At 55.1% G+C, this 12643-nt stretch overlaps 2 protein-coding genes across 4 annotated transcripts in view; one reads left to right on the top strand and one right to left on the bottom strand.

The window, feature by feature from the left end:
* ZNRF1 (zinc and ring finger 1) overlaps positions 1-1409 on the top strand; it is a 105160-nt gene extending 103751 nt beyond the window's left edge. Inside the window, exon 5 of one of the 2 annotated variants that reach the window (XM_047836437.1) lies at positions 422-1409. The gene's annotated coding sequence lies outside the window, so the exon portion shown is untranslated. Of the gene's footprint in view, positions 1-149 lie in introns of both variants that reach the window. The other variant, XM_047836438.1, reaches the window with a different exon arrangement.
* Positions 1410-1853: 444 nt separating this feature from the next.
* On the bottom strand, positions 1854-8772 carry LDHD (lactate dehydrogenase D). Of its 2 annotated transcripts, none has more exons than XM_047834181.1 (11): positions 8657-8772; positions 7808-7920; positions 7438-7579; positions 7088-7229; positions 6792-6951; positions 6317-6516; positions 6095-6223; positions 5889-6016; positions 5241-5331; positions 5043-5154; positions 1854-4953 (listed from the first exon to the last, which is right to left on the bottom strand). In XM_047834181.1, the coding sequence occupies exons 1-11, from the start codon at positions 8729-8731 to the stop codon at positions 4788-4790; spliced, it is 1458 nt and encodes a 485-aa protein (XP_047690137.1). In that variant the 5' UTR covers positions 8732-8772; the 3' UTR covers positions 1854-4787. The 2 variants fall into 2 exon arrangements, with proteins under 2 accessions (XP_047690137.1, XP_047690138.1); XM_047834182.1 differs by lacking the exon at positions 8657-8772 and adding an exon at positions 8484-8520.
* Positions 8773-12643: the final 3871 nt, after the last annotated feature.

The following is a 12643-nucleotide window of genomic DNA, read 5'->3' as shown; positions in this document are numbered from 1 at the left end:
AGACAAAAACCCCAGGGAAACCAAAACCCTGACTCCACCTCATCTCACATCCAAAGGTGTTGGGGCCTCTTTTCTTCTCTCTCTCTCCCTTCTTTTTGTTTGTTTTGTCTTCCTTTGTTCTTCATTAGGTTTATTTTCTTTATTCCAAGTAAACTCCCAGAACAGCTGATGATGTCAGACAAATCAGGGACATTTGCTCTTTTTACCTTCCCCTCAAAAACTGAGGACACGGGGAGAAGAAAAAGCAAGGGTGAGAGTGAGGCAGAGGGACTGGGCCGGCGCCGGAGCGGGAGTCCAAATCCCGGCGTGACTTCTGGCTTCGGGCCCCGGAGCGGAACCACAGACGCCCGGCCAGCCTCGGCAGGATGCACGCGGCCGGCCTCGCCGACACGGCGCGACTTACGTGTTACGATCCACACAGGGACCGGCCAGCCCCCGTTCCCGAGAGGAGGCATCGGACACGGGCAGAGCTGAGCTGGGGACACCAGTGGGAACAGGGCACCCCTTCTGCACTGACTTCCAGAGAATGGTTCTCCCTTTCTCCCTGAGGACACCAAATGGATGAGAGCGAGTTTGAGAGAAGAAAGAATCAACCGCCATCCTTCCCCTCACCCCTCATCCCAGGAGGGAAAGGGCATTTTCTTTTTCACCTTTGAAAGGCGTTGTGGGTCTGTCTAAAGTGTTTACAAAAAAAAAAAAAATTATAAAAAAAAAGTCTAGTGTCGACTGGTGTTTTCCCTCGTGATGTTTACAGATTGCTGTCTGCTGCCCAGCTAGAACCCACTCAGTGACAGAACCGAGCAGGGCCACACGCCCCGATGGCCCAGGAGCAGGCACACGTGGCCTCCTCCCATGCCCGGCGCCCCCATCGGCCCTCTCCATCACCAACCACTCTGCCTTGGGTATTTTGGGGTTTTTTTTTTTCCTCCATTCTTCTGGCTTGGTTTTGCACATTTCTCCCCCAGGACCCTGATATGTAACTTTATTGCCAAAAAAAACAACCCGTCAAGGACCTACTCCTCTCCTTTTCCTTTTCTTCTTCCTCCCTCCCCTCCTGGTTCTGGTCAGTTCAGAGGATTTAACAATCACAAGTGTCCTGCAAAAATGCCTGAACATTTTTCTTAGACCCTTGTGGATTTTTTTTTTTCCAGAAAACTTAAACAGACAAAAGACTTATTAAAGAATATGTACAGTTACCCCTGTTTTCAGGCACTCTGTTTGAGAACATTTTAGCCATTGATGTTCACACGTGGCATCAGCCCATGCAAGATAGGTTTCTGTATTTATATATCAAAATACAAAAAAAAAAAACCTTATAAAATGTTTAAAAAAATGTTCAAAGCTTGGAGAAAAAGCTTTCTTCATTAGTCAAGGTGTTTTGATATGGTATTAAAATGTCTAATAAAAGATGCACTGTGTGACTTTATTTTACTGAGGTAATTGTTACACCACCAGGAAATGGGGCTTGAAGGCCTGTCCCCCGCTCCCTCACCTACATCCTTAGCAACTTCCTCCAGGCTTGGCGCTGCAGGCGTGTGAAGTGGTCCTCAGAGCAGTCATGCCTGGGCAGGGGGACCTGGCAGGTCACACCCGAGTCCTTCAGATTTACTGACCCTCCCAAGCATCATGGAGTCCATCTGCCATCACCTGTGGTGTGGCTTGTGACAGAACTCTTCAGGAAGGATCTGCGGGGGCAGAGATCGCACAGCCAGCGGAGGCTGCAAGGATGCGGATTCCTCCAGGTATTGGCCCAGTCCCCTCACTCCCCCACCCCCACCCCTGCCTTCCTTCATCCTCCGCTCCCCATCCCACGTCCTGTCCTGCCCTGCCTGTTGCTCAGTCTACATCTCAGTGCTGACTCATGGGCATGCTTCATTGAGGCCCAGAAAGAGGCCCTGTTTGGGGCCGAGCCAGCTCAGAGCCCTTGAACTGGAACCAGCCACTCAGGGCTCACAAGAGTTGGCACACCTAAAGCCGGGCGGGAAGCTCAGGGCAGGGGGAGTGGCGCATGCCCAGCCTCTGTCCCCGGGCCAGACCAGCTCCTGGAGCAGCATTCCGGAGCCTCCTGCAGAGCCTGTGAAGGAAAACTCCAGAGGGAGATGCCTCAAGCTTCTCTGCTCCAACCCCTCCTCGGGCCCCTCTTGTGCTCGGCGGGCTGTCCAACATCTGTCAGATGCTTCCTAAAGCACCTACTCTGGGCAGGGGCCTTGCGGGCCAGGGGGCAAACGTGAACTGGGGCACAGGCACGCTCAGCACATTCGGAAATGCCGAAGAAGACCTTGTGGGTCTGAGCCTGGGCCTTAGCATCATGGTGGGGACCCCGGGGACCGACCCTCGCTACGGTGACAAGAACATGAGCTCTAAACGGTCTGCGTGTGGGCTCCTCTGTTGGGCAGAATGATCTCAGAGAAACAACTTTGTTCTTCTGAACTTCAGTTTCAATCACATGTGAGTGGGGACAGTCACACAGCTGGGAGGTGAACGTGAGGGTCAGAGAATGTGCCCGGAAGCCCCTGGCACATGCGTAGCAGGCTCCCTCATAGCTCTGTCATCGCAGAAGACACTGTTCTCTTCACAGCACCTCCCGCTTCTGCCTGGCAACTGTGTCTCCCTGTTCTAAATTTAATTCCTCCAGCAAAGCCGGCCCCGAAGATCTTCTTGCCTGACCCCTGGGCCTGTAGGCAGAGGCCTTTATGACCACCTTGGTGGCTTGGCCCTGGGTGAGCCAAACGGTCGGTCGTGACCCAGTGGGGCAGGCTGGAGCCCACGCCGGGCGGGCCCTATTCCAGGCTCCCGGGGCTGGTGCCTGTCCCCACCCCCCAGTGACTTCCACTCCCACCCGGCACATGGCAGCCCTCTGCTGGCTGCGCTGGCCTCCGCAATTCACCCGGATTGCAGGCCCCTCGGGCGGGGGTGGAACAGGCTAGTCCCAGCTTCCCAGGTAGGCCTGGTCTCTGTCATGCTCCTTCCTGGCCGCTGTCTCGCTGTCTCTCTTTCTGGGCGGGCAGGGAGTCAGCTGGAATCTCAAGGTGACTTCCATCCCCCTCTCTCTGCTAAGGGCTCAGCATGCTTTGGAGGGGGGAGGGGGGCTTCCCGGGCAGTTGCACCTTACTAAGACCATCTAGTAGCCCTTCAACGGTGTTGAGGTTTTTAAGAGAAGGTCCTTATGCTTAGGAGATAGGTGCTGAATTCTGCAGGTAAATGGTGCCAAGAAGTGTGTAACTCCACTCCAGATGGCTCTCCAGAAAGTACACACACAAAGAAAATAAGGCAAAAATAGTCACTTGAATCTTCAGGGGCTGGTATTTCAGTGAACAGTGTGTTTGTTCTTTCATCAAAGTAGATCTCTGCCCAGTAAGGGGAGAAGCCTCCATTGCAGGCTTCTCCCCTGGGCTTGGGGGTGAGGCAGTCCATTTGCAGGGCGGGGGGGTGGGGGTGGGTACTAGAGAGCTGTTTATCCAGAACGCATGCAGCTAACACTTAGGTAGTTCCTGTACCGGGGTGGTTTGGGGAGAGGCAATGAGGCTTGCCCCCACACCAGCCCTCGGCACAGTGCTCACAGCCCAGGGCTAGAAATGTCACGGAGGAGCAAATGGGGCTCAGTCCAGTGAGGAGGGGCTTCTGAGAATCATGCTGGGCTGAGGAGTCCCAGAAGGGCGGCCTCTGCCCAGAGCCTAGACAGCTGATGGGGAAAGGTGGGAGGGGCCTGTGGGGTGGAGGCAGGGAAGGAGCTCAGTGGTGGCTCAGGAGAGTAGGGGTGAGGTGAGATGGAGAGTCCCACTGGTTTCCCTGCTTTGCTCATCTTTATTCAGAGGCCAAGTCCAAGGGGGTGAGGGAGATGGGCCCACATGATAGGCTCCTGGGATGGGATTTAGAGATTGGCTTCTGGGACACCAAGCCTCCCCCCACCTCAACCTGGGGAAGTAGGGGTACCCAGGGCAGAGAGCTGTAGGCCCTGGACAGGGGAGTCCTGGGTGCCTCTGCCCAGAGCAGATGCCATGGTGGTGGGCGCCCTCTTGTGGGCTTGGGAACAACTGAAGTACACGGACTGAGTGGTCTCACCAGGAATCCCCAGGGTGGGCAGATCTGACTTTGGGGGTGGGGGGAAGCTAGTAATGTAATACACCACACCATAGAGAAGTATAATACAAGCAGAATAATTTCACTTCCATTTCCATTGATTGGCAACAGCCGCTTGAAGAACATGTTCAGAATGTTCTTGGGCCCGGTCCAGGCTCATGGTGACCATGGGCAAATCCTCGGGCTCTCGGCTTCTCACAAACAGCAGTTGGGACAGGGACCTGGGTCCCTGAAAGCAACCTTCTGTAGCCTAAGCACCATCCCCTCCCCAGGCTGCAGTAAGTCCAAGGACAGGCCCAGAATGAGGGCTGAGGATATCACTGGCCACAGGACAGAGAACCTGACGGGGGGGGGGGGGGGGGGGGGGGGGGGGTAGGCGGGCACAGGAGGCCATGCATAGGGGCTGCCTGCTCATCTCCACACTGCTGCAAATGGGACTCTGGTTTGCTTTAGGGGCCCAGGGAAGCCTATCAACGTAGAGTGGGGGATCCCTTCCCACGCCAGGAAAGGAGTGTTCCTGTCACCAGGCACGTGGAGTCAGGCTAAGGGAGCTGGCCCCCAGCAGCAGCGAGGCTCAGATCAAGGGGAAGGCAGGCAAGCCCCCTGCAGTTCTGGGTGGAGGCGGAACTGTTCTGTGGCAAGAAGAAAGGTTCCAGAACAGGAGGTTCCACTGTCTGGGGGCTTGTGGGCCAAGTGCTTTCAGGCCCTCACAGCACCTTGCCTGGGTTCATGAGGCCTCGGGGATCCAGCATGGCCTTCAGCCGCCGCATGGTCTCCATGCCCACGGCACCTACCTCCTCCTGTAGCAGCTGGCGCTTGCCCAGCCCAATGCCATGTTCCCCAGTACATGTCCCATGGAGTGCCAGTGCCCGCCTGGGGGCGGGGGTAGGTGGCAATGAAGAGATTCTCAGCAGTGTTCCTCCCACCACCTCCCAGCCGCCCTCCCTGGGCTTTGCTCTCACCTGCCCAGCAGTTCTGAAAAGGCCATGACCCTGTGGAGCTCCTCGGGGTCCTCTGGGTCCACCAGCAGGAGGCAGTGGAAATTGCCATCACCCACGTGTCCAAGGATGGCTCCTGGGGGCCCAGACGACAGAGCTGCTGCCCCGGGCCAGCCCTCCCGCTACCCACCCCCACGGCGCTCCAGCAGCGGGCATGCGGACCTGTGAGTCCCTGGGCCTTCAGGTCCTCCTTGGTCTGCACCAGGATCTCTGGCAGCCGGGAGATGGGCACACACACGTCGGTGGAATAGCCCTAGGTTGGGGCAGGTTTGTGAGGTTCTCCACACCCCCACCCCCTGCTGGCTCAGAGGTAAGAGGTCATTGTGGTCAAGGCTAAGAATGGCCTCACCCACAAAAACTGTTTTTGTCTAGGCCTGTACCACCAGACAGCTGGCCAGAGGAAGCTCTCTGCCCTGCCTGCAGAGGCTTTCACAGCCCTCCCCTCCGATCCCCGCCTGGCCCCATATGCAGGACCCCTAGCTGCCCACACTGCCTAGTCTGCACTCCGCTTGCTGTCGGCTGACACCTTCCGCGTCATCATCTTTCTCCAGGCGGCTTCTGTTCTGTGTTCACAAACCCTAAGCAAACCCTCTCTGTGCCTGTGCCCAGGGCCCTGCTCAGGTGGGGGTTCCCTCTGGAGGGTCTGGCAGACAACTACTCTCCCACTGGACAGTGTCTGAGTAGCAGCTGGGTTGGGGCACTCCTGCCCCCTGTGGGTCTCAGCCTGCTGCTCTGGACAGCAGTGCGGTGGGCCGAGCACAGGGTGCTGGCCCGGCCTGCGGGTGCCGCCTCCACCCCAGCCCAGCTCACCTTGTAGCCCGGCCGCAGGGCCAGCACTGCGTACCAGGCACTGTGCCGCGCTGCCCAGAGCCGGCTGCGCTCCTCAGCCTCCTTGGCCGACGAGAAGTGGAAGGCTCCATTGTCCTGGGTGATCTCCTCTGCGGGGGGAGGCAGGTTGACACGCGGCCTTACTCGGGACCAGCCTGTGCCCTCCACCCCACAGCACCACAGCACACCTGCTCGCTGTAGCTGCTCGGCCAGGACCTGCTCAGAACCATGGAACTCGAGGAAGAGAGTGGGCGCCACGGAGCAGTTCAGCTGGCTGTGCTTGTTGCAGGCATCCATCGTGACTTCATCCAGAAACTCTGGGGCCAAGGAGAGGGCAGGTGAGCTGAAGCCCAGACTTCAAGACGGACCTCTTCCAGGGAGCCCACCCAGACTGCTCAGTCCCGGCTCACCAATGCGGGCCACGGGCACCGCAGCCTGGAGGATGTGAACAGTGCTGTCCACGGCTGCCTGGACACTGGGGAATGCACAGGTGGCGACCACTGTGGCCTCAGGGGCAGGATGCAGACGCAGAGTGGCAGCTGTGATGAGTCCTAGTGTCCCCTCAGAGCCCACAAAGAGCCCTGTGAGGTTGTAGCCAGCTGCGCTCTTCCTGGACCCCGGGGACACACAAGGTAGGTGAGTGGCCAGGGCCTGAGACGATCGGTTTCCAGCCCCAAGCCTGGTCTGGAAGCCCAGCACCGTCCCCCAGGCCCCTGCCAGGTAGGGAGCTGGCCCAGCCTGCCAGCAAGGCAGATGTTCTTTTGCACAGCCCTAATTGGTGCAGGAAACCTTCAACCCTGGCCCATGCGACGGGAGTTTCAGACCCCTCAGAAGCCTGGCCCACCAATCCAGGAGGCCCCATTGCCATGCGTAGAAGACACTCACCGGAAATGACGGCCTAGGCCTGCGGTATGAAGCAGCTCACCGCCAGGCAGCACCACCTCCAGGTTCAGCACATTCTCCCGCATGGTGCCATAGCGCACGGCATTGGTGCCCGAGGCCCCAGTGGCCACCATGCCACAGAGAGAGGCATCTGCACCTGGGTCTGGAGGGCAGAGTGCAGGCAGAATGCAGCCGGGGACAGGCGCCCGGGGACAGAAGAGTCCCCTCAAACCCTAGAAACAGCACCGCCACCAGGGAGCCCTCAGGGGCCCAGGGAAGGGCTTCAAGTTTCAGCCTACCCACAGGAAACCAGAGGCCGCTGTCCCGCAGATGGGTGTTGAGAGCTTTGCGGGTGACGCCTGGCTCCACCACCACAGAGAAGTCTTCCAGATTCAGCTCCAGGATTTTGTCCATGTGGGTCAGGTTGATGCAGACACCGCCCTGACAGGAGGGAGGCCAAGGGGAAGTCGACCTCGGACTTCCCTGGGCCAGGCCACCTTCCACAGGACCCCATCTCAAGGCTGACTTCAGGGCACTCAGACCAGAGCCCGAGGATTGCGGGTAAGGCAGGCTGGAGGCAGCCACAAAAGTGACAAGGGAGAGAGAGCCAGAGCCCGGGGGGGGGGGGGGGGGGGGGGGTTCTGCATACCTGCACCGCACAGACTCCACCCTCAAGCCCAGTGCCCGTGCCAAATGGGATGATGGGCACTCCTTGGCTGTAGCACAGGGCGGCCAGCTGGCTGACCTGCTCCACATTCTGGGGCCACACCACGGCGTCTGGAGGTTGGCACCTAGAACAAGACGCTCAGCAACTTCGAGGAGTGTGGTACCCTCTGGTCCTGCTCACATCCAAGGAGCCCAGAGGCATCACAGGGCCTGGGGCTGCACAGTGGGTGAGGGATGGGTGTGGAGAAGAGGTAAAGAATGCCAGACCCCCCCAAAAACATGGGTGGGGGAGAAGACAGCCCAGGACTCTCACTCCCAGCCCGGGGCTCTGATAGGGGAAGGGGCCCCCACACCTGTGCATGGACTCGTCGTGACCATGCTGCTCGCGGACGGCGACAGCGGTGGACACATGGGAGCTCCCCACAACCGCCTTCAGAGCCTCCACAAAGCCCTTGCTGAGCTCACCCTGCAGGGAAGACACATGCAGCCAAGAGTCACTCAGAGACACCTGGGCCCACAGCCCTGCCCCTGTGGCGGTCCGGGAGTGGAGGAGGGGCTGCCAGCACCTCTGGCAACCCCCCCCCGCCCCACCCCCCACTGACACCACCCCAGGGTCAGCACAGCTTGGCCTTGCCAGTGGGCCCCCTGGAAGCAAACCCACTCTACAGGAGTGCCCCTTTCCAAACAGAACCATCGGGCTCCACGTTTCACTCGGGAAAAACCCCCCTGGGTAAAAATAGGAACCAGATTCGCTGTACAGAGAGGAGCATCACAGGGTTCCATAACGCAGCCAGCCCTGCCTCGGCCTGGAAAGGTTACTTACGTCTGCCCTTCCTCCAAAACTGCCCCAGGCACACCAGTGGATGCGGAAGGACGGGAAGGAAAAACTCCACAGCCTGTCAACTGAGGCGCCCCCAACCCCACATAGTCCTCTCCTCCCGGGCATTGTTTCAGATGTGTCTACGTTCGGGAGCCTCAAAGAGGGCGCCCTGGAGCCCACAAGCTTTTCATTTTACACCCCCACTCCACCTGTGGCAGCTGTGGGGTCCTCGGCTAGGCTCGGCTCGCTCAACACCGACCTTTGGCACAGGGTGAGCCCGGTGATCCTCTGCTCAAGGTCACAGGGTGCTGGTGCAGCACGAAGCCTGGTATAAACCTGGTATCTGGCCCACCCACCCGTAATGGGCTTCCCCCCCACCTACCTGCGTCCCCCTGGAGCAGTAGCCCCTCCAGGGGAACAGCCCCCAGGTCGCCGCGGCCCGGAGCAGATTGGCCATAGCTGGGCAGCAGCCGGAGGGGCGTGGGCACTGAGGCCACCCCAGCGCCCAGCGCATTGGCTGTGCAGGGGGCGGGGGCGGGGGGCGGGGGGAGGGGGACTGCTTAAGGTGATCCGGCCTTAAGGTGGCCCTGCCAGACCTTGCTGAGTCAGGTGTGGCAGCGGGCACATATCAGTACTTCCAAAGGAGAGGTGAGGCTTAGCTAACACACAGCAGGAGAGGATAGCAACCTCTCTCTGGCTTAAAGCTCTGCTGTGGCTTCCCTTGGGCTTTCCAACAAAGGCAGACCGCTTGCCATGGCCTTAAAGGTCTTGCTGGTTCCTGCTGCTGACCTCTTCATCTTTCCACTTCTTTCCAGCCTCCTCTTTGGCCTCTGAGTTCCAGCTTCCGTTAGGGTTCCTATATCCCCTGAGCTCCGCTGACTCAGCTCAGGGCCTTGACACACACCCTCCCTCTCCCTTACCCTGCAAGTCTGGAAGTCTCAGCCAGTGTCACAGTTAGAGGAGGCTTTGAGCAGGGCCGTGAGGAGGGAAGTGCAGGGAGACCCTTCAGGAATGGGGAGGGCATGGAATAGGGCAGTGAGGCAAGCCAGGAAGCCTCCCTGGAAGAGAAGAGCTAAGGACTCACCAGCTAAGTGAAGGAAGAGACAGCTGTCCTTTCATCTCCAGCCTCCCACTGGGTGGATTTCCTAACCATCCTGCAGTGATGTGGCTGCTTCTCTTGAAGCTCTTCCAAGCTCAGTTTTCCTTCCACAGCAAATTTGGAGAAGCATGTTGCTAACATTACTAAGATAAAGCTATTTCCAGCTTTGTTTTTCTTCTCAATTGAATCATGAATACAAACTCCTACTTGGGTCCTTCTACCCAGCCACGTTTGAATGAAATCGCATTTCCACTCTCAATGTGCTGCTTAACTGGCTTGTCTCAAAAAAAAATGTCTCTTTTACAGTTAGTTAGTTCAAATCAAGATCCAGTGAAAATCCACACAATGTGTTTGGTTAATATGGCTCATAAGTGTCTTTTAATCTCCAGCAGTTTCCCACCACCCCCGCCCTTTATTCCATGACATTTATTTGTTAAGGAAACTGGGTCACCTGTTCTGTAGAATTTTCCACATTCTGTATTTGGATGATTGCATCCATGTGGTATTGTTTAATATATTTCTTTAGTCTCTGTATTTCATGTAAGTTGTTAGATCCAGACGTGGTGCTCTCCAGTACAACTTTCTGTGCTACGGAAATGTTCTATATCTATGCTTCCATTAGCCACACACAGCTAACGGCACTGGAGGCATTTATGGTTGGAGGAGAGATGCCAGGGAGAGTTTGTAATGAACCCTAAGAGAGCCACAATGTAGATCCGTAAGGTTTGGGAGCAGGGCCATGACATTTGCAACAGAAAGCAATACACTATTCGGAAAAGTGTCCCTGGCCCACTACTAGGTCCTGGTTAAGATGGTGGGTGTGGCCATGAGACATCAAGTGGCCATGTGGCCGGCCAGAGCTAGCCATCCTGAGCTTTCTTCTATCAGACTCACCAAGTCATAAAGTCAGGTGGGTCCGAAACAACCCATTACTAGACAAAAGGAGAACAGACAAAATTGGGCAGAAGCAGGGCCGGAAGGCAAAGTAAGCTGTACGGGTAAGTGGCTCAGGTCCCCATGTCGCCCACCATTGCTTGCCTAGCACCTTTTCCTCAGCTCACACCTATGGCCATAATGGGGGACTCTTAGGACCAGCCGATAGAAGGGGGAAGAGCTCAAGCTTGATTTGTGAATGGGTTGGTTCAACATGAGGGTGTGAGCCAACATGGACCAATGCTGCACTACAGCTCCACTTAGGGATAACTCTGAAGTCCTCCCACTTGGCAGAGCTCCAGGCCATGCACCTCATCAGCCCCTTTTGTAAAAAGAAAAGTGGCCCAGGAGAAGAATAAACATAGGCTCGTGGACACTGGTGAATGGCTTGGTTGCGTGGTCAAGGGCCTATGCGGAGAAAGATGGGAAAATCAGGGCCTAAGGGATTTGGAGAAGAGGCATGTAGATGGATCTCTAGGAGTAAGCACAAAGAGTCACACATCGGGGCCCCTGGGTGGCTCAGTCGGTTGAGCATCTGACTTCAGCTCGAGTCATGATCTCGCAGTTGAAGAGTTCAAGCCCCACGTCGGGCTCTGTGCTGACAGCTCAGAGCCTGGAGCCTGCTTCAGATTCTGTCTCCCTCTCTCTCTGCCCCTTCCCTGCTCATGCTCTGCCTGTCTCTGTCTCAAAAATAAATAAACATTTTAAAAGAGTCACACATCTATCACCTGTTAACATCCACCAGAGAGCATCTGCCGTGGAAAAGACCAAACGAAGTATACAGCATGATTTTGCCGGTTGTCATTGGCCAACCTCGGTCAGTGACCACACCGGTGCTGGCACAATGGCAGTGGGGATAGACGCTACTCATGGATTCACCAGCATGGCACCCACTCACTAAGGCCCATCTGGCTATTGCCGCTGCTAAGTGTTCACCCTACTGCAACATTGAATCCCACACAACGTTGAATCTCCCTCAGGGAGACCAGCCGGCTACTTGGTAACAAGCTGATTACATTGGACCTCCTCCACTCTGAAAGGGGAGCAATTAATTTATCTCAAATGAAATCCACACGACACATACTATGGGTATGGGTTTGCCTCTCCTGCCTGCATGGCCTCAGCCAGCACTATTGTCTGAAGGCTCACTGAGTGTTTGATCCGCCATCATAGTATATACCACATAACATCACCTAACGTCAAACAACCCTTTTTTTGATGGTCAGGTCAGAGGCCAGTGACCTTACAGAGCAATAGGTGGATTGACCTTTGGGAGGTACAACTGAGGCACCATCTTGGAGATGCATCTATTCAACCAGTGCTAGAAGAGAAAGATATTTTTATATAGCTAACACATAAAAGGGGGGGGGTGTCAAAATTATTTTTAACTTTTTCTTTTGAACTAATTTTAGAGTTACAGAAAAGTTGCAAAAATAGTACAGGGGGTTCCTATATGCCCTTAGCCTGATTGTCACTAACGTTTACATTATACATAACCATAGTACAATTGTCAAAACTAAGAACTAGTAAAATATTAATTGATGCAGTTAGAGAATAGGTACATTACTAAACTACAGATTTGATTTCGCCAGTTCTTCCATGAATGTTCTCTTGTTTGGGGCGGGTTTTGTTTGGTCCGTATTCCATCATCTCACGCTGCATTTAGTTGTCTCGGCTCCTTTGTCTCCTATAATCTGTGACAGTTCCTTAGTCTTCCCGTGTCTTTCTGACCTTGATATTTTGAGGAGTACTGGTCAGTTACTTTATTGAATGTCCCTCAATTTGGGTTGTTTGATGTTTTCTCGTGAGTAGATTGAGGTCATGATTTCTGGCAAGAATACCACAGAAGCGATCTGCCCTTCTCAATATACCATATCAGTGGTTTAAGATGTCAATATGTCTTATTAGCAGTGACATTAACCTTGATCACTTGGTGCAGGTCATGCCTGTGGGGTTTCTGCACTGTGAAGTTACTATTTTTCTCTTTCAACTAATAAATATGTTGGGGTAGATACTTTAAGACTGTCCAAATATCCTGTTTTCCCTCGCTTTCATTCACTCTCTTTAGCATCCATTGGTGGATCTTGCCTGCAATAGTTGTTATTGTGGTCATTGCGTGTTCTATTGGTGATTTTCTCCTTCTCTTATTCCTTCTATATTATTTAATTAGAATTATTCTCTAATAAAGAGCCATCCATCTTCCTTATTATTTATTCACGCAATTATTTATATATTACCAATATGGACTCATGGATATTTATTTTATTCCGTAGGTTATAATCTAATTGTCATTATTCTGTTGCTCAGTTCCGGCTTTGGCCACTGGAGGCCTCTGTC

Source organism: Prionailurus viverrinus, chromosome E2, assembly GCF_022837055.1.
Source record: "Prionailurus viverrinus isolate Anna chromosome E2, UM_Priviv_1.0, whole genome shotgun sequence".
Classification (NCBI taxonomy): Eukaryota; Metazoa; Chordata; class Mammalia; order Carnivora; family Felidae; genus Prionailurus; species Prionailurus viverrinus.
The sequence above is the reverse complement of the archived record's forward strand: the minus strand, read 5'-3'. Positions and strand labels throughout refer to the sequence as shown.

Bases quoted from the DNA above. Each gene is read 5' to 3' on its own strand.
- LDHD (XM_047834181.1), bottom strand. From the start codon at position 8,731: ATGGCCAATCTGCTCCGGGCCGCGGCGACCTGGGGGCTGTTCCCCTGG. The intron at 6,224-6,316 runs GTGAGCCGGGAC...CCTTGGCCCCAG, and splicing joins GGTGCCCGTGGCCCGCATTG to AGTTTCTGGATGAAGTCACG. The intron at 4,954-5,042 runs GTGAGAGCAAAG...CCCCGCCCCCAG, and splicing joins TTTTCAGAACTGCTGGGCAG to GCGGGCACTGGCACTCCATG.